This window comes from Vitis riparia, chromosome 4 (genome assembly GCF_004353265.1).
Source record: "Vitis riparia cultivar Riparia Gloire de Montpellier isolate 1030 chromosome 4, EGFV_Vit.rip_1.0, whole genome shotgun sequence".
Classification (NCBI taxonomy): domain Eukaryota; kingdom Viridiplantae; phylum Streptophyta; class Magnoliopsida; order Vitales; family Vitaceae; genus Vitis; species Vitis riparia.
Genome location: NC_048434.1, coordinates 23,944,418 through 23,966,350, shown reverse-complemented (window position 1 = coordinate 23,966,350; position 21,933 = coordinate 23,944,418). Strand labels below are relative to the sequence as shown.

Here is a 21,933-nt window from a genome sequence, read left to right as displayed (position 1 = left end):
CTCATCATTTGGACACCATTCTAGGTTTTATCTAAAGTTTATTCTTTGTTCCTTTAGTCTCTCATCATTGGGACACCATTGTACGTTCTAAGTTTACATTTAGTTCCTTTGGTTTCTCATCATTGGGATTCCATCCTAGGTTCTATCCAAGTTTATTCATAGTTCCTTTTGACTCTCATCATTGGGATGCCATCCTAGGTTCCATCTAGGTTTATTCTTTGTTCCTTTGGTTTCTCATCATTAGGATGACTTCCTAAGTTCTATCTATAAACAAGGGTTAAGTGTTCACCTTAGATTTATTTCAACAGAAATCTAACCCATACTGGTGGTTTGTTAGCCCACTCCTTTCATCTCAAGGGTGGTCAAAGACCTTCAAGGGCTCCCATCATCGTGATGGAGTATCCCTAATACCTCCTCTATATTCTCAGTATTCATAATAGAGGTCAGCCTCACTTAATGTTAATGCTCATCCAGCACAGCAGTTGCTACCTAAGGAATGGAAGGCACCCTACACCTGCTCTTCAAGTGTGTTGATCATTGGATAGCAAGTTGTTACATCTATGATACCCACTTCTTCACTACACATGAAGGTAACTCACACCACTTTGCATGCCTAAGAACTACTACTCATCCCAATCTTAGTATCATGTACACCATGCCATCACCATCTTGTGGCACACTTGGTAATCCCCTTCCCTTTTAGCCATTGATGTTATAATTTTGTCAACCAGTTGCTCTGTCATCGTCTATAATAAGGGTGCTACAATGACTACCACCTAACATAGCCTGAGGCATTTTTTCCTGTCGTTAGCTCCACTTTTCTTAATCACTCCACTTGATCTCCTCAAGTTGGGGTAGGCACCCTATTTCTATCATTGTAACATGTAACGTTCATGGCCCATATACTATACATTTTTCAAGGGCATATACATATTAATATTCTATGATATATTATTATGACTGCATTGTCATTTATAATTCTAAGTCACCAATCTGACGAGACATCTTAGTACTGATGGTTGTATCATTAATGATAGATATTGGGCAACTATTTGGCAAGGGCACATATACAAAAAATAGGCACAAGAGAATCTACAAATTCAAAATGTAGGAGTTAGGACAATATGTATCTTAGGGATATGGCAATGAAATAATATATGTAACATATACATTTGTAATAATATATGACCAAGATCAAATTTGTTGAGCTCTCTTTCTCTCTCTTTGTGGTTGCCAATCGAAACCTCAAAATCTTCCACTCTTATTATTGAATAAGGGTCTTGCTTTGCTTTCTAAAGCAATATGTTATTTTTAACCACACCATATCCTAAACAAATAGGTAGTCTTCTAGATGCACGACACTAGGAAATGGTCTAATTTTTTAAGGAATATTTTGAGTTTAGGATATTTTTCGTTGTGTTTGGCCATAAATGTTGAGCAATTTGTGTTTGCACATATTGAATTCGGACATGGCCACTATTTGAAGTAGCCATGCCTTGAACTATATGCCTATATATAATGTGTTTATTGCTAGACCATTATTATACATTTCTCCTTCAAAAGTGATTGTAAAATATCTTCTTAATTGGACGTGATGTGCTGTTGAACTACATTGTCCATCCAAGTAGAGAATGTCCAAATAGAGGGGGGAAAAAAACAAATCCCTTTTTTTTATTTTTGGTGGAAGACAAAACCTATCTTAGTCTCGATTTTGATGGATTTATAAGAGAGTGAGTTACTCAATCCCCTTCTAAGGAATCCTTCTTTTATACAGTCAAATGTGCAAGATTCCCCTGTATGCAAGAGATTGGATGGATTTTTATATTCAAATGAGTGAGAGCAAAGTTTTTCTTAAAGCCTCTAAGAAATTCTTCCTAGGTTGAACTCTGATCAATTGCCCGATTATTTTAGACACCAATCCATTTAAGTGAGGACCAACTTCTTTTAAATTTGATAATATGTGGTTGCTTCACTTAGATTTCTTGGAAAAATTTATTACTTGGTGGAGATAGCTTCATAGCAAAGGGTGCGAAGGTTATAGGTTCATGAAGAATCAATAATTTTATTAAATCAAAATTGAAAGAATGAAATGAGGTGTTTCTTAGAGAGTTAAAGGAAAGGAAGAAGAATATGATATTACTAATACTACTAGTATTGATGTTATTGAGTAAGAAGAGAATCTATTTCCTAAGCTTTCAGCGCCTAGGGCCTTGAGAATGGGGAGTTAAAAGGAATTGTTATTAAGGAAAGAGGTGCATTGGACGCAAAAAATTAGGGTGAAATGGGTAAAAGAGAGGGATTGTTGTGGAAGAATGGAATTAGGGAAGTTATGATTTTGTAGAAAAGAATTAGATAATCTCGTGATCAAAGGGATTTGTTACAATTGAGTTAGGAAAGTTTCTAATTTAGGTGTTAGGATTTTTTGTACATATTATATATATATATATATATGTGTGTGTGTGTGTGTGTGTGCGTGTGTGTGTCTATAGAAAATTTTAATTTTGTAAGAAAAGAGAATTTTTCACCCTTTATTCTTCCATCCCTCTTCTACATGAAACTCATCAAGAAAGTAATTGGAGACCTCAGTGCACAATGTGTGTGTGTGTGTGTGTGTGTGTGTGTGTCTATAGAAAATTTTAATTTTGTAAGATAGAGAATTTTTCACCCTTTATTCTTCCATCTTTCTTCTACATGAAACTCATCAAGAAAGTAATTGGAGACCTCAGTGTCCCATGTGTGTGTGTATAGAAAATTTTAATTTTGTAAGAAAAGAGAATTTTTCACCCTTTATTCTTCCATCTCTCTTCTACATGAAACTCATCAAGAAAGTAATTGGAGACCTCAGTGCCCCATGTTGTTGGCGGCCTCACCTTTACTTCACACTGTCCGTCATTGCTGCAAATAAAGATCATTGTCACACCACTAAGTCTTCTTCCACCTCGCTTGTCTCAGCCTCACATCATTATCAGAGCCCTCACTGTCACCTCTATTGTCCACTTTGTTTTCACTTTATTCTGCCATTGTCCTTACCTTGCACCGTAGTCGTCTCCACCTAATGTTGCCACCTTTAAACCCTAGCATCCCATAGCAAAGAGCTTTGCTTACTTTCCTCTGAGTTCTATTTAAGGATTTGTTTTTATCTCCTTGAAAGAAAAAAGTTTTTAAAAGTTTGTTTTTATTTCTTCAAAAAAAAATAAAAATAAATAATTCTAAGCTATCACAAACTACTACCTTCACCAATCCTTCTGAAGGAGTGAATACCACTCATAACACGGGATAATTGCAAAATATTCAAATGACATACATACTCAATGGGAAGAATTATCTAAAATGGTCACTACTTGTTCATACATTTTTTAAAGGAAAAGGAAAATTAAGTCACCTCCTAGGAACTAGACAAAGAAGAAAAGACCCTCGGTTTGATACCTGGGATGAGCAAGACTCAATGATTATGGCATGGTTGTGGAACTCCATGACGCCTGAAATTAGTGTCACTTGTATGTTCTTGACAACTGCTAAAAACATTTGGGACGCAAACTAGACATACTCGAAGGCATTAGATGCAACACAAATGTACAAAATTAAAGTCAAGACTGGAGCAATGAAACAAGGAAACAAGACATTCACGAAGTATGATAATATGTTTAAAAACCTATGGCAAGAACTTGATTACTATTGATATATTAAGACAAAATGTCCTGAGGATGCCGCAATCTTGAAGAATTATATAAAAAAAAATCAAGTGTATGATTTCTTAGTTTGTCTCAATGTTGAGTTTGACTAAGTTAGAGTCCGAATTCTAAGCAAAGAGCTTCTGACTTTAAATGAGACTATTTCTATTATTCGAGTAGTAGAAAGCAGGAGAAGTATCATGCTTGAATGCCAGAATATGGAAGGCTCAGCTATGGTTGCTAACAAAAGGAGTGATCAAAAGGCTAGCACTGCTGATAACAAAAAGACTAATCGATCAAGAGTTTTAAACAGTGAAAACATGGATAACTTATGATGCACTTACTGCCAGTAGCCTAGACATACACGAGAGAAGTGTTGGAAACTTCATGGTAAGCAAACCACATCCAGCAAAGAGTGGGGTTAAAATGGAGGGTAGCAAAGGGATAATGGCAAGCCAACTTGTCCTTTGTTCAACCAGTTGACGAAAACTCCCTGGAACAAGGTGGATTCAATTAAGAGGAAATTAAAAAATTAAGAGCTTTGTTGGGAAATCTTGAGAAACCTTCAAGTAAGAAACTTTCAAGTACCTGCTCATTTGCACTTTCAAGTAAGTTTCCTATTTCTATTGGATTAAAAGTCTTGGATGAAACCTTTGCCAATTTTGGGTTTTAGATTCAGGTGTCGCAGATCACATGACTCATTCATCACACCAATTTAACAACTGTAACCTTTGTCCAAGTAGTAAGAAAATATTCACAGGAGATGGTTCATTAACCACTGTTGCGAGTGTAGGAGATGTCCAAATTAGTCCTACACTCACACTTAGAAATGTTCTTCATGTTCCCAAGTTATCCACTAATCTCTTCTCTATACAAAAGCTTACACAAGATTTAGGTTGCAATGTGACCTTTTACCCTATTCATTGTGTATATCAGGACCAAGACTTGAGGAAGATGATTGGACTTGCTAAGCATCAGAACAGGCTATGCTACTTTGAGACATCAAGCGAGTCATCTGTATCTTTTCTTTATATGCATCACCTTGTCAATAAAGAAAAAATTTGGCTTCATCATCGTAGACTTAGACATCCGTCATTTAGAACTCTGAAGATTTTGTTTCCTTCTTTATTTAGGAAATTAAATGTTGAGAGTTTCTACTATGATGTATTGTGAATTTGCCAAATACAAGCGTTCAACCTTCCCCACCAATAATAATAAAAGAAGTTCAGGGCCCTTTCATCTAATTCATAATGATATTTAGGGCCCTTCCCCTATTCCTAATATATTTGGGGCACGTTGGTTTGTGTCTTTTAGATTTTCTTACTCAAGCACAAATTTGATGTGAGTTTTGTTCTTCCAAACTGTCATAACATGATAAAAAAACTAGTTTGTGTCACTATCAAGAGGTTTTGGTCCGATAATGCCAGAAATTATTTCAATCAAGCCCTAACTCCATACTTTCAACATGAGGGAATAATTCATGAGTCATCATGTATCAACTCCCTACAACAAAATGGAGTTGTTGAGAGGAAAATGGTCACATTCTTGATACAACACGAGTTTTTTTGTTTCAAAAATATGTGCTTAAATCTTATTAGGGGGAAGTCATCCAAACCACTACACATCTCATGCACTGATTACCTTCTAGAGTCTTAGGTTTCAAAAGTCCTATGGATATACTTTCATTGTTTTATCCTAATATGAGGACCACAATCCATTTCATCCCTTAGATATTTTGGTGTGTGTCCTTTGCACATGTTCATAGTCCAAACAAAGGAAGTTGGACCTAAAAGTAGTCAAATGTATTTTTGTAGGATATTTCTCAACTCAAAAGGGGTATAACTATTACCATCCACCATCCAAAAAGTTTTTTGTCTTAGCAGATGTTACTTTCAGCGAGAGTGAGTCCTATTTTTCTGCTCCTTATTTTCAAGGGGAGAATTCCACCAAGGAAGACAAGGATCAGGATTCCTATCTCATTAGTCCCGTTCTCACTAACCCTCCTACAGTCTCTGGTCCAGTGTTTGATCCAGTATCCATACCCCATTTCTATGAACCCGAGTCGTCGCTGCTTAAGCTTACTCCTAGGAATCAAATGACTAGCAAAGTTACTTAAGGAAGAAAGTTGCAATTCCTAAACTTATACAAGTTCAAGAATTTGAACCGACTTCCGGATATGAGGTAACGGCTTTTCATCCTTCCTCACAAACCAAATCAAAACTTCAATCCGAAAAATCTATTGATCAGAATTGTGTGAGAAGATTTATGGGTTCTTTGAAATCAAGCACCTTGGAAGGCAATCAGTTGATAAGATGAGTAGCAGTGAAAACAGCCTCCCCCCAATATGTCTTTGGAACATTCATTTGAAAAATCAAGGCTCTAGTTACCTCTAACAAATGTCTATTTTTCCGTTCAACCACCCCATTTTGTTGTGGTGTACCGGTACAAGAGGATTGATGAACAATTCCTTCTTTTTCAAAATATGATGATAAATATTGGTTGAAGTACTCTCTTCCATTATTGGATCTCACCGTTTGGATTTTGGCATCAAATTGGGTTTTTACCATTTTATGAAAGCAGGAAAAATAGTGTTAACATCAAATTTGTGTTTCATAAGAAATACTCATGTAATCCTTGTGTAATCATCAATAAAAGACAAACCATTTTGCCCCAGAAATACTTTGAATTTGAGTATACCACCAAACATCATTGTGGATTAGGCCAAATGGAATAGAACATTTATTATTCCTTAAAGGGAATGACACATGGTGGTGTTTAGCGAATTCACACACATCACAATGAGAACTTTGAATATCTAGTTTTCCAAACATAGTAGGGAACATCCTTTTTAACAAAGAAAAAGATGGATGACCAAGACGGAAATGAGATAACCAAACTTGAGTCTTATTGGTAGTGTGTTCTTCCAACATGTAGGATAGAGGGATAGAATCATATTTGTCACTTTTAGCTTCAAGAAAGTGCAACCCTTCTTTCTCACTAGCATGCCCAATCATCTTCCCCGTGAAACAGTCCTGAAAAACACATTTAGAAGATGTAAATATCACTGAGCAATTAAGGTCTTTGGTAATCTGAGGAATTGATAACAAATTTGCAGACAACTTGGGAACATGTAGGACATTTTTCAAGGTTAAGGATGGTGAAATGGAAATATTTCCTCAACCAGCTATACTGACTAAAGTTACATTAGCAATCTTTATTTTTTGTTTCCAAGACAATAAGTGGAGAAGGACTTGGAGGAACTGGTCATATGGTTTGAAGTCCCTGAATCTATGATCCAAGTGTTTGTGTACTGATTCTAGAGGCACTTAGGGCTTGGGAATACTTACCTGTTTGGGCAAAATAACTAGGACCCTCTGGTTTTTCAAGCTGTGAAATAAACTGCTTCAGCTTATTGATCTCCTCCTTGTTGAAAATTTCTCATAGCAGCAGTGTTTTCCAGCTGTTTCACTTCTATATCAGCAACATAACTTTGGAGCTTATAACCTGGTTTCTTTCCAAAGAAATTTGAAGGCTTGCCATGTAGCTTCCAGCAGTTTCCCCTGGTGTGACGATTCTTGCAGCAGTAGCTACACCAAAGTGAGTCATTTTCACTTGGTTTTCGTCTCTCCATCTTTCCTGTATTTGCAGCATTAGCAGCAACAATAGTGGTAGTCATGACTCCGTCATTAACACTTGACTTAGAGATAAACAGTGCAGAACCATCCATAGGATCAAACTTTGATAATGATCCTACTCAAGCCATAATCCCTTTATAACACTGTAATACTCAGTTATGGATAGGGTACCTTGTTTGGCATCATGGATTTTTGTCTTTGAGTTCATATATATGAGCAGCATCCCACACCTTGGAGGAGGTTTGATGAATTGCATCCCAAATTTCCTTTGCCATAGAAAGGAACATGCAAGTACGACTTATTTTCGGCTGCATGGAGTTCCATAACCAAGACATAATCTGAGAATTTTCTTCATCCCAAGAGACAAAATTTGGATCATCCTTATTGATTGTAGGACCAAGAAGATGACTTAGCTTCCCCTTTCCTTTAATATAGGTTTTCACCAATTGAGACCACTGCAGATAATTTTCACCATTAAGTTTGAAGGAAGTAGAAACATTCTGATAATCACCAAGAGTTGTGCTCTGGGTTGTGAATTGGTTGGTTGTATTAGTACTAATTTCAGACGTGTGGAGAAGAAAAACAGTTTGTCTGGAAGCTTATTAGTATTAAAGAAAGTTGAGTTACCAACAATTAAGGCTGGTCTGGAGAAACAACAAATAATAGTAAAAAGTTGGTCTAGAATTAAAGGGGTTTCTGCTCAATAATGAAGATTGAGCTGGCGTATGGCTGAGGAATGAAGGTCGAATGGTGGGAAGATGGATCTTGGCAGAGAGAGTTTTCAGGCTTTGATACCATGTTGACTTTGGGATTTTTTGAAAATTTCTCTCCCATATTATTTCAGTAGAATTACATCAAGTATATACAAATTGTAAGAGGTCAAAAATGGAAAAAAGGAATGAACTTATTTCAAGCCTAGAATATCTCTATTTACAAAAAAGAATCAATCAACTAAACTAATAAGAAAACCTAGATTAAAAAATATTTCCTAATTAGAAAGTCTTCCTACAGGCTGTCCATATTCTCCAACAAAGGTAATAAATCTAAGCACCAATGCCACCTTCATTGCACTTATGTAAAAAAAGAGTCAAACCAATGAGATCTTAGATTTCAAATCTATTAACTTGACCACTTACCTGTATAAGATTATAACTAAAGTCCTATCAGGGCTTATACAAGGTGTTCTTCATGAAACAATTCATGTTTCCCAAGGAGCTATTGTTCAAGGTAGGTAAATTTTGGATACGTTGTTAATAGCGAATGAGATGGTGGATGAGAAAAGGCGTTCAAGAGAGGAAGGGTTAGTCTTCAAAATTGATTTTGAAAAGGAATACGACCATGTGGATTGTCTACGATAATCCTCAAAATTAATTTTAGACCATGTACTACTAAGGAAGCGGTTTAGTCCTAGGTGAAGGACTTGGATGAGGGAATGCTCATCTATAAGAAATTTTGTAATCTTAGTGAATGAAAGTACCAAAGGATGGGTTAAAGCAACCAAAGGTTTTAGATAAGGAAATCCCCTATCTCCTTTTCTCTTTACCATTGCAGGCAATGTCTTAAGCAGAATGTTAAGAGTAAAAGGGACTAGGTTATTGGAAGATTTTCTTTTGGGTAGGATTAAGACTACAATTTCCTATTTGCAATTTGTAGATGACGCCACCTTTTTTCTAGAGCCTGTTTGGAAGATTTGCAAAACCTCAAGCTAATTTTGTTGGTTTTTAAGCATATATTTAGGCTTAAGATCAATCTAGACAAGAGTACTCTCTCTAGTATCAACATGGGCTAGGATCAGATCAATAAGTTGGCCTTGTTACTTGAATGCAAGGTCTTTGATTAACCTCTATTGTATCTAGGTCTTACACTGGGTGGGAGGGAACCTAAAGCCTAGTGCCTTTTGGGATCAAGTGATTGATAGAATTTCATAAAGATTGGATGGTTAGAAAAAAGCCTTTTTGTCATTAGGTGAAAGGATAACTTTCATTCAGTCATGCTTTTGTCAATGTTAGAGATTGAACAAATGCAAAGGGATTTTCTTTGGTGAAGGTTCAAGGAGTGTAAGACTTAAGGAATCATGCTCTTTTGGGGAATTGGCTATGGAGGTTTCCTAAGGAAAGTTAAGCTCTTTGGCATCAAGTTAATGGGTGGGATGCTAATAATATAGTCAAGTGGTCACATTGTTGTCCCTAAAAAGCCATTGCATAGATCTTTTTGTTTTTTTCATATACGTCTATTTTGTGGTGGATGATGAGGTAAAAATCCATTTTTAAGAAGACCTGTGATGAGGATGCAACCTTTGTGCTCACAATTTCTAGGTCTATTTAGAATTGTTATAGTTAAAATCTTCCTATTTCATTAGTTCCTAGCATCTCTTCTCCTTTTTCTTAAAACCTAAATTGTCATTGTAACATCTGTGACTTGAAAATAGGAGATCTTGAAAGACTTACGCCCCCTCTAACTTGTGTGTATTTATCTCTTGCCATCCCAGATGCGAGAGTTTGATCATTATCTTCTTCAAGATTATTTACAATTAAAGTCTTTCTTTTTAGTCTTGTCTAATCCATTAGATTTAATTCCCTTTTATCAAGCTTTTTGAAAAAAAAAAAAATGAAAATCTTAAGCCTCATCTAAGGTTAAGCCTAAATGATGGTAGTCAAATGCCATAAAATGCTTAGCCTACCCTCCATGGACACCAATTGGTTTTTAGATGAGATGGTCAAAACCCGATCTAAGAATTAGATTAGTGCCATGGTCATGGGTTTAAGCCATGGGAGTGTTATTATGGGGTGGGGAAGGGAGGGGGTATTGTTGGTGCAACAATGATGCTTTTAAGTTCAATGAATGGGTCACCCAAATAATGATGGTCAAATGCCATAAAAGACTTAGCATCCTTATTGGACATGAATTGGTTTTCATATGAGATGGTCAAAGCCCAATACAAGAATAGACTCCCTATTACCACCTGCAAGTTGAACAAGAGTAGGAAGGCCAACTCCATCATCAGAAGAGAAGAAGACCAATTAGCTCATGTAGGATGACCAAACTTATCCTAACAATTGTCAAAGGTATGATTATTCAGTGAGCATTGTTTGTCACTTCTACCTTTTCCTGCTCCTAAACCTCGACCTCAGCCTTGAATAGGAGGATCACCTTTATCCTGTCTTGTGGATGTAAGTGCAAAAGTATCCTTAATACCATTCCAGATGAAAAGGACTGTAGATCAATGCATTGAAGACAAGCATAAACATTGCTAAGAGATGGTAACTTCTCACTAGCAAGTATACTATGTTTGACTTCAACATATTTAGAATCAAGGCTAGAAAGAAATTTAGCAACCTAAAACTCTTGCCATTGCCTTCTTTGAACCTCAATATCATCAGACAATGGTTGATACACATTCAATTCTTCCCAAATCCCTTTGAGAAATGCATAGTGCTCACTCAAAGGTTTCCTATTCTGCTTTGCACTAAAAAATATGTTCATACAGGTGATGGATTTTTTAAATATTTTTTTTCTTGAGAGGATACCTCTTTAACTGCACCCCATATTTACTTTGCAGTTTCTAAAAAAATGAAATTAGCACTAACATAAGGTCCCGTATTGTTCCACAACCATGTTAATATAATGAAGACATCTTGTTGTCACTCATCAAAACTTTTAGATTCTTGGGGAGGATCTTCCACTAGATGTTTTTTACTTTTCTCTTTGCCCTAATATATACTCTCACAACTTTAAACTATAATAAATAATTAGGTCCCTTTAGCTTTATTGAAGTAATTTGAATACCAACACTATCTCCAGATTTATGATTACTACTAGACATCGCACTTGCACTTAAAATTGAAACAAAGGGATGTTAGGATACTTTTAGTACTTACACATACCCTATACTTGCATTGTAAAATACAACCAATCACATAGGCACTAGTATTGGAGATAACTGTAGCAATAAAACACTAGCAAAATTGTAGTGTGGTGTGGCACTGTAGCAATATTGTACCATAACACTGTAGTTTTTAAATTTTTTTAAAGGTTAGGGTTAGGGTTCTAGATCAAACACGCTCTGATACCATGTTATTTGAGAGAAAGAAAAGAGTGTCTTATCCATCAAGGAAAGAGTACAAAGAATATATAGACTTTTACAAAATAAAACACGATGCCTAAACTACCCCTTATCAAATAACTAGTAATCACTCTTTAACAACTTTCATTTTGCATTTTTATTTTATGATTTCCATAATGATCAGTTCTTGTAGTTTATATTTCCTGGTATTATATAATTATTAGTAGTTGATCATGGTACTCCTCTTTCTTATAAACTATTATACTCCTCTACAGGATGGCAATTTCATGGTTGGATGCTTGGGTTATCCACAGGTAGGTCAATTATCTTTTATGCATTTTATTTATATATTAGTTACTGACAAAGATTTTCAACAATGGGAAAAAAACGGTTTTCATTTTAATGATTTGGACATGATTTGTGTGATATTTTGTAATACTTACTATTCCATATCAGAAGTTTGTCTTTAATTAAAACCTCATTTTGTGCTCTCTATTTTTTTTTGTTTTTTTTTTTTTTGGATGAGAAATAACAATTTCATTGCATTATGAATAAAAAGGTTACATGAAGGATGAGAAGTACTTAAAAGTAAAACTACATAAAGATGTAGTAGAGCCCCCCATAAGGAGCCTGAAGGAAAATTATAGTAATTAACTAAAAGTCAACAAACTTAGGGATGCGTATTATCCCCTGCAGAAACCTTCAAGCTGACTGTGTGGCATTTAGCGAGAGAATCTGCCAAATCCAGTTGTGCTATCCACTGAAATGAACACCCCACTTATTAAGAAAGGTCCAAAATCCTGCATGTCAAAGAGCCTGACATCAAAGGGCTTCTCTTTCTCTGAGACATCCAAGATATAACTGTCTTGAATCACCCTCCACTGAGAAATTACTGAGGCTAAAAGTAGTTGCCTACATATATCCATTCTTTAGGTTTTTATTTATTTATTTATTTATTAATTTAATTTCCTGCTGGAAGTTTTACATTATTATATTTTCTTTACACATTTTTGAGATATAAATCTTACATAGATTTTCTGTCCTACCATTTCTTGAAACTTCTTGGACACATTGCTGTAGTTAACAAGATGCATCATGCTGATGACATGATGAATGATGTCAGATGTGGAAATTATTTACTCCCACTTACAAGGAATTTGAGCCACCTATGACTTTGCAAAACTTAATATGTTGTGTGGCAATGTGGTTCATGTTTCATTGCATTCCAAAAAATAATTTTTGAGTTCTTTCTTTTTAAGATTGTTTTTATCTTCTTTCTTGTTTTATCTTTATTTTTTTCTTTGAAGGATTCCTCATTCTTCATATATAATGAATTATAAGTTCAATGCATCATGTTTAGTAAAAAGATGAATATTCCTTGATCATTACAACACTCCCTTAATCAAAACATGATTTTTTTTTATTTATTTATCTTTTTCTTTTCTCCTAACATTTGTTTTTTGGGATTGTTGGGCAAAATAGATAGATATTCCTTGCAGGGTTAGAGATCAGTTCCACCACCATTTGTAACAACCCACTTCCTCTCACGTGGATATTGTTTGCTCTAGTCACAGATAAGAGGAACCCTTTACATGTATGGTTTCAAGAACTTTTCTCCCTAGCTAATGTGGGATCTCACAATCACCCCCTATACATGCATGATGTCCTTGCCATGTCCTAGAAGATTACAGGGTCAGAGTTAGAAAAATACCCTCTACAAGGTTAGATGGATTCTCACACTAAGGTTGGAGTTTGGTTCTAATATTATTTGTAACAACCTTTTTCCTCCCATATAAACATTATATACACGAAACAAAAAGTCCTCACAATTTTAAAATGCATCTACGTAATTAAAAGGAGTCCACTACATATGTAGTGTCATGAACTTTTTTCTTTAGTTGATGTTGTATCTCAAACATGATGTCATCGTCGTTGTGGCAACATGGGATGGCGAGGCTACATGGATAAACCCTCTTTATAGGATAAATTAGATAAACTCCCATACTTAGATCAAGGATCAACCCTTATACCATTCATAATGACATGCTTACCTTGTATGGATTTTTTTTTTGGTAACCAAGGAACCTTCCATGGCTAAGCCCTTAGGACTTTCCATGGGGATCCAAACCTCGGGGTGCTGACCGCCCTATAACAACCAACACCAAGTAAATTCAGGGCATCATCAGTGGTAGGATTCGAACCCAAAACCATGTGCTACTTACTAGGACCACACTTCCCAGTATTCGCCTTGATCAACTGGGCTACCTTGACAGGTGTCACAAGTGCATTTTTCCTACACTAGTTTTTGCATCTGTGTAGCGCTTAGAGGCTTTCTAAGCTAGCCTACACCTTTCCCCACGGGATTGCAACACAAAAGCACCCGAGTTTACAAGGCATCGACCCTAACTTGTATTTTATTAAATCACTGAATAGAATACAAGACTCAAGCCAGAATCCCACAATCACTTCAGTGAGTTTAGGTTTCTCTCATGATCTTCTCTCTCTAGATTTCAATCTATGCTAAGGAGGTTCCCCACATCCTCCTTGATAGAGTGGTCACCACCCACTCTTAGTCAGACTAGGATTAAGAATCCTAGTCCTACTAGGACTCTAACTAATAGGTTGTGGCACCAGTCAATCCTACAAGGACTTTGAGTCCTAGTCCTACTTCAGACTATAATTACGATAGGCATCAAGACTCTTTCCGGTGCTTGACTTGCAATCCTACTTTGAGTCCAACTCTTCATGCTGCAACCACATACATCTACATAAGTGGTTCGCATGCATCCATTGTTCTCTTTTAGCCTACACATTTAGACTGCATCCATTCGAGGCACCATGCTCCTGCATACGTCTTGTTGCTGTTGTGGCCTCACGCCTTGCCCAAGCCCTCTTCTTGGTGCAACAACTCGTCATAGCATTACATCCATGACTCCACAAGTCTATGTGCCCATATATCTTGTGTCTAGGTCTCCTTCTTGGTGTCACCCTAACCATGGCTTTGTGCCCATGGCTCACCAAATCATCTCCTTGCATAAGGCATTGCGCCCTTGTGCCACCTTGTTAACATTCTGATCACTCATGGGGCCAAGGTGCTGCCCCATGAAGCCTTAGTGTCAAAAGGCTAACAAACCACTCTCACCAGCTGGAGTCAACACCCTCGTCGACTGAGATTGTAGGTAGGCTTGGACCGCTTCTTCCAACTGCCATAGCATCACATCTCGTTCCCAACTAACCTCTGATTCGGGGCTACCCTTCCATTGCACCAGATAGTTAGTTCTTTAGTTTTTTTCACTCATTCCCATAGTTCGATGGGCCAACACCTTTTCTACCTTGCAATCAAATTGCTTCTTGATCACAGATGGAGCTCACTTCACCAATATCCTTCTCGGGTCTAGATCCTCATGATAAGGCTTTAGGAACCTCACATGGATCGTGGGATGTATCTTCATCCTGTCAAGTAGCTTCAACCTGTAAGCTACCTATCCCACCCATCGTATCAGCTTGAAAGGTCCATCATACTTAGGAATTAGTCCCCTCTATCTGGTTTTGCTATTGATCTTCTTGCATATCTGAGTGGTCAGTTTCAAAAGTACTCTATCCCCAATCTAAAACTTTAAGGGTCTTTGGCTCTTGTCTGCATACTTTTTCATTCGTCTTGTTGCTTTCTCTAAGCTCTCACAAGCTTCATCAAGCATCTCCTTCCTGGACCTCGCAAATCTATAAGCCATAAGACAATTACCACCAGTCCTTTGCTTGGCCACCTTCAAGGGCATAAGAGGTTGTTGCCCTGTGGCCAGCTTGAAGAGACTTAACCCTATCACTAAGCTCTTCTACAAGTTATATGACAACTGAGCCACATTCACTAGATCAACTCAGTTCTTTTGTGTTGCAATAACTTAGTGTCTGAGATACTCCTCAAATAGGGCATTGATCTGCTTTGTCTGCCGACTCTGCCCATCTGTCTGCGGATGATTTTTTGTTGAGAACTTCAACTCCGAACCCAGGAGTTTGAATAACTTAGTCCAGAACCGACAAGTGAATCGGGCATCACAGTTGCTGACAATGTCTTTAGGCAACCCAAAGTACTTCACCACATGGTTGAGGAATAGCCTTGTTGCTTCCTCCACGGGGCATGCATGTGGTGCTGGTATAAAGACAACGTACTTGAAGAACCAATCCACTATCACAAAGATGGATTTGAATTCCCCCACCTTAGAAAAACCACTAATGAAATGAAATCCATAGATATGTTCTCCCATGGTCTCTTTGGAATAGGAAGAGGTTGTAACAACCCTATTGCTTTCTTCTTCTCTGTCTTGTCTAATTGACATACCAAACAAGGCCGGACATAAGCTTGAACGTCCTCCCCCATCTTTGGCCAGTAATAGGACTTGGATAGCAATGCTAGTGTCTTTTCTTCACCAGGGTGACCCACCTACTTAGCATCGTGGGTCTCTCTTTGTAGTTCCTTGCGCAAATTACTTCCTGGCACATATAACCTGCCTCCCTTAACCACTAGGATGTCATCTTCTAGCCAATATTTTCTGGTAGTTCCTTTTTTCACTGGCAGCTTCAACTTCTCGTAAGTAGAGTCAAGCTTAGCAGCTTGCTTGATCCTCTCATTAAATTATGAGATCACATGTGATAGCGTGGACACGTACTCTATCGCTTCTTTCCGACTCAAGGCATCTACCACTACGTTGTGTCTCCTTGGTCAGTGCACCCACTCGAACTTGAAGTTAGCTATGAATTCTTGCCACCTAGCTTATTTGGGACTCAACTTCTTTTGGGTTTTAAAGAAGGTGTTTGCCACATTATCAGTGACTACTATAAATATACTCCCCAACAAGTAATGCTTCCACTGCTCTAAGCAATGAATAACCGCGGTCATCTCTTTCTTGTGAGTGGAATATCTCTGCTTTGCCACATTAAGCTTCCGACTCTCAAAGGCTATTGGGTGCCCTTCTTGCACCAGGACCCCACCCAAGGCCCTAGTTGACACATCTGTCTGGACCTCAAAGGGGAGATCCATATTTGGTAGACACAACATTAACTCAGTTGAAATTGCTACTTTCAACTTCTCAAAAGCCTTTTGGCAATCCGAGCTCCAATCCTAATGAGTATCCTTCTTCAAAAGGTCAATAAGGGGAGTCACAATCTTAGAATGACCCCTTATGAACCTTCTATAGTAGTTAGCTAGTCCCAAGAAGGATCTTTATTGCCGCATGGGTTTTGAGAGTACCTTTCCCATGATGCTTCCCAAATCTTTTGACAATGTCAAAAGAACATAACAGTAATAGTGATACTAGGTTTCATTCTATTTCATAACCGGGTCATGATTATCGAGTTTTCTCTATGCCATTTTTTAATGTCCTTTGAATCATTAGACAAAATTTGTAACTTGCCCTTTGCCCTAAGATACACTTTTACAGCATTGTGGTACTGTCACCATTGTAACAGTTATTCACTACATTTATTTTTCAGTGTAGGAATGTTGTCTGGCTTCCTGGATCCATATCAGAAGCAGCCGTTACCACTATTTCTTGTAACCATTGTACTCCAGGTACCCCACTATAAGATATATTACTCTTTGTCTAGCTTGTTGAGTTGTTTCTTTGTTTGATTGGTGCTAGCATTTACTTGTGATGTGGCTGCCCAACCACCCACCCCCGCGCCCCCCCCCCCCCCCCCCTCTTTTTTTTCCTGTTTCAGATTTCATTTATTTATTAATAATACAAAATTGTTTTATAGGTCCGGTTTACAAGATTCAATTTAAGTTTCGCCGGCTAGAAATTCCACCAAATTACAATATCGATCATTTGGGTATGTACCACTTCATGAAAACTTAGGAACCGTATTTCTTAATTTTGTTTCATTAAGATGTAATTTTCATTTGTTTATTATATTACTTTGATATTTGACTCTTGACATTTTAAAATTTGTAGCAGTTATCTGTATTCTTGAATGTGCTTTCAACTATAATATATATTTCAGTATTACACACTTTTAAGTGCATTTTCAGTTGCAGGGTTTTCTTGTTTATGTTCGTAGTGGAAGAGACCTATACAAAAATATCCACTGCTCCCAAGCCCGAAATATTCAGTTTTGGGGGTGATAGTTTGTATTTAACCTACTGTAATCTCTTCTTATGCAAAGTTTCATGTCTAATTAACCTCTCTCTCCCACCACCGCCACTGGGAAATCTCTACTGTTCCCAAGCCCAAAACATGCAGTTTTGGGGGTAATATTTTGTATTTAATCTGCTGTAATCTTTTCTTTTGCAAAGTTCCATGTCTAGTAATCTCTCTCCCACCACCTCACATACACTCAGAGCAGGTTACATGATACATGCAGGATATCTTTTAGTCACCAATTGTCAATTACTTTAGTATGTGGATTTTACGGTTGTAATCAACATTTGATTCCTTACATATCCTGTCAGGTTGTGTTTGTGGCTGTGATGAGATTCTTAGACAGTTGACAGAAATTTGCGGAACTGGCTCCCGCATTTGTTCTACTGTACCAGGTATCTAGTGTATGCTTATCCAATGCAATTACTTAAACATTGTTGCAAGATGTGGAACCAGTTTATTATGAACTACTTTCTTTCGTTTTCTTTTTCTTTATAGTAATGTTTGTTATTCTTGTTCTTATGATTGTTATTGTCCTCATTATTAATTTTGTCATTGCTGTTATAAGAGTGGAAAATTCATAGTTGATTCCTGCATTTTTAAAAATAAAATAAGTCTTTTGCACCTCACCAATTTATTTGCTAATTCTTCAACATCAACCAATTCATTTTCTCCCAATTCTGGACACTAGTATTTGATTTTCTGGGTTATTTTAATCTTCAGTAGAATAATAGAACATAAGTTGAATGGCTAATTAAACTTGATATCCCATAATGCTTCTGTCATATTAACCTGACTGTAGTTGCTTATAGTCTCCATCCTAAGCTTGCAAAGTTTTACTTCACCTACTATAATTTACTAACAAATAAAAGTATGTATGACTGGAATCAAGGTCGTATATGTTGCTCCTTCAGGGTTCATTTTAACTTCAAAGATTGGAAACATTTTGGGAATGTTACCATATTCTTTTTAGTGTTTTTAACAAAAACATTTCAAAAAAAAAAAAAAAAAGAAAGAAAAAAGAAGAAGAAGAAGAAAAATCAAGCAAACAAACAAACCTTGGGAAGCAAAGATCAAAATTTTCAATCAAACCTCAATACATCTTACAAGATTTAGAGCATGGTCAGATCTCAAATGAAACCTTAAATATTAGAATGAAAATAAGATCATTCAAGTAAAATTATTTTCTTTTTCTTTAAAGTGCTATTTAAAAGAAAATAAGAAGCAAGCCCACCTACTAGCACCAGAATAGAAAACTATTAACATGCAGGCTCAGACCAAATCAAGGAAGAAGGAAGTCCACAACAAACTTCACAGAGGAAGAAGCACCATCATTTGTCAACATATCTGCCCTATGACTTGTTGAATCTCTATGTTTGGGACTAGGGAAGGAAGAAGAGACCATTTAATAGACCTGGGATTAAGCCTACCAGGCAAAAGGTCAAGATGGTTTAGATCAACGCAAGGGTCTATTTGGAAAATAAAGCTCTATTGCACAAGTGGCTATGGAGCATCCATGCACGAGGTTACTAAAAGCATCCATGGACAAAATGCTAATGGTAGGGATAGTACAATCCAAGTTAGATGGTTGCATTGCTGCCCATGGAAAGTAATTGCTCATTGTTTTCCTGACCTTTTGTTATTTATTGATATTCCAGTTAGAGGTAATGCAAGAAACCTTTTCTTGTAAAATTTGTGGTGAGGACATTCAACTTGTGTCCTCAGTTCCCTAACCTGAGATGCTTACTAAGAGTGCATTTGACAGTATTTTTACTCGAAGTGTGGAAGTGTTTTTAGGAGAATCACTTATCAAGTATTTTTCGAAGAAACAATACAGGTGATTTTTCAACACTACAAGTGATTTTTCAAAATTTTGAAAGTGTTTCCTAAATTTTGCCAAATACCTTATTTTTCTTCAAAAACACTTTTTAGGTTAAAAGTGTTTTTTAAAAACACTGCTAAACAGACTCTAAGTCTAGATATTCTCTCCTTCATTATTACTTTCTTCGTTATTACTTTCTCTCCACATGTCTATTCATTATGCTCTTTCCCTACCATCAAAGTTTGGTCATTGAACCCTTTAGATTAATTTTCCTTTCATTCCTTCTTTATGAAACTAATTAATTTAAGTAGTAAATATCTTCCTTACCATCATTTGGAAATTGAAGCCTCTCTTGAAATCAAAGTTTTTGCTTAGCTTGTGACTAACAGGAATGTCAGTGGGCAATGATATGTTGCTCACAAAGCCCATATATAGCCTTCTGCTCCAACCTATGCTTTATGTGCTTGCGTGGTGGAGAGTCAATACATTCTCTTTTCCTATATTACTTAGAAGCAATAGAATTAGGCATAAGACTTTTCAGACTTGCACTTTTTTTATCATGAAGAAAGAGAAAACTAACTCCTCACTTGAATAAGCTTTAGGAATACTCTTGTCATTTGACCAAAAAAAAGGATTATTATCTGTTTCTATCATCTGCTATTTTACTATGCCCTGGTTAACTTTTTAAGATGGAAATTGTCTATATACTAACCATGAATTTGAATTTTGTTGTGTTATTGCTACCCACTTTTAGCAAACAATGGGAATATTGTCTGATTTATAAACTAATGGGAGCAGAGAGATCTGGAGTTTATTGTTCTGGAGTCCCCAAATTTGTCATCCACAAAACTCTTGACATTTGTTTGATATGTTCAGCAGCAAGAGGGCGAGGATCAAATGCATCTTCCACCAATGCACAACGAAGTAATACTAGGCAGACTGCTTGCATTCACTGCAGCCAAACAGGGCATTCTTCAAATGATTGCCCTTCTCGGGTTCCGCGCTCTCGGAATTCTCAGTCTCATCGAACAAATATGCCAAGCGGTACACTGCTGAACTAGTCTATCTCCTTGTTTTAATACAACATAAAAATACAAGTTCTATTGTTGCTGATCAGAGTACTTTTGATGACTGCTTAAAAATCTTTAGATCCTGGGAGTTCTGGGTGAATGTTGAATGCACCCACATCTGTCTTTTGTCCAACACTTGCTGTTGCAGATAATGGAACAGTGGGTGTCTTATATGCATAGAAAAGCACTCAGATGTATGAAAGTTCCCAAGTTTCCTCTCCAGTGAACTGGCATCCTTCTCCAGAGCTCATAACTTTCACTAGCTACTACATTCATGATATAAGTTTTTATTAAGCTGTTCCTTTTGACAGCAATTGAAAGTTTGAATCTTATACCTGCTCTTATGAAACTCTTGATTATGCAGGAGAATCTTCAATTCCATGTAATGTATGTGGAACACCTTGCATATTGCGGACTGCCAACACTGAAAATAACAGGGGAAGAAAGTTCTACTCATGTCAATCTCAGGAGTGCAACTTCTTTGTGTATGTATACCTAATCCTTGTAATTGTAGAACACTTTATACTTAGCTCTTCTCCGCACCTGAATAGAACCAGAAACAATTTCCACTGTTTGTATATTTTATTTTCCCAAAATGGTTATTTTCAAGATTAACAAATAATGTGACATAATCTGAATGATCTCATATAAAATAAGTTTTTCTTTCACCAGTTTGTCTGACTATTGGTTTACATAATACCATTATGCTTGGATGCAGATGGGAGGATAGCCTCAACAGCAGCAGTGGGGGAAGAAGTGCTCAACCTGCAACTGCCAGGAGCTCAGCATCTAATCCCAGCAGGAGGGGTGGCCGAGGCAGAGGTGACCGTGGCAGGGGTCGTCAGAGTGGAGCACGCACCAGCGACACCACTTTCGTGTCAGCAACTGGTGATCCTGTATCTGGTAGAAGATGTTTCGTTTGTGGAGATCCATCACATTTTGCAAATGTCTGCCCAAATCGAGGAATGTGACTGAAGAAGCTCTTCATTTTGGTATCATCTTTCTAGACTGGTGGCAGCTTCTGATGTAGGGGAGAAGAGATTTTTGGTGCCTCTTACCCATGCGGTTCTTGCACCTAAACTTGTAAATACTTCAATGTTTTGTTCGATTTATTGCCAAAAACGGTTCATATATATAAAAACATAGAGTCAAATTATGCTGGACTTAATGTCAAACGCCCACACACTAAGATAATTTGAAAATATATGATTTAAACTTTACTTAATTTTTCTAAGCATCTTAAAAGCTAAGTTTTAATTTGGAACCCAAGATGTTCGATACCCCTTTTCTTGTTCCTCTGTGTGCCATGTAATTTATACGTAATTTGTCTTTCTAGACAATAGATTGATGCATTAACTATCAAATCATGCATTGAGTTATGGCCATATTTTGCGTCATAAATGACATCAGTGACGCATCTTCAAGGTTTGGGTTCAACTTAGTAGTCAATACTAGGAATGGACCATTGGGAGGCACTCAAACACAAGCATGACAATTTTGTTGTATATTGATATGAATCTCTTTGTGAGTCCGAGAAA

At 36.9% G+C, this 21,933-nt stretch overlaps 1 protein-coding gene across 4 annotated transcripts in view; it reads left to right on the top strand.

Moving 5' to 3' along the window:
- Nucleotides 1-21,563, top strand: part of LOC117912542 (DNA topoisomerase 3-alpha) — an 88,406-nt gene extending 66,843 nt beyond the window's left edge. For 3 of the 4 annotated variants that reach the window (XM_034827159.1, XM_034827158.1, XM_034827157.1), the window contains 7 exons: nucleotides 11,645-11,683; nucleotides 16,857-16,935; nucleotides 17,124-17,195; nucleotides 17,815-17,898; nucleotides 20,202-20,369; nucleotides 20,760-20,880; nucleotides 21,114-21,563. In XM_034827159.1, the coding sequence (XP_034683050.1) occupies nucleotides 11,645-11,683; nucleotides 16,857-16,935; nucleotides 17,124-17,195; nucleotides 17,815-17,898; nucleotides 20,202-20,369; nucleotides 20,760-20,880; nucleotides 21,114-21,366 (816 nt within the window). In that variant the 3' untranslated portion in view covers nucleotides 21,367-21,563. The remainder of the gene's footprint in view (nucleotides 1-11,644; nucleotides 11,684-16,856; nucleotides 16,936-17,123; nucleotides 17,196-17,814; nucleotides 17,899-20,201; nucleotides 20,370-20,759; nucleotides 20,881-21,113) is intronic. The other variant, XM_034827156.1, reaches the window with a different exon arrangement.
- Nucleotides 21,564-21,933: the final 370 nt, after the last annotated feature.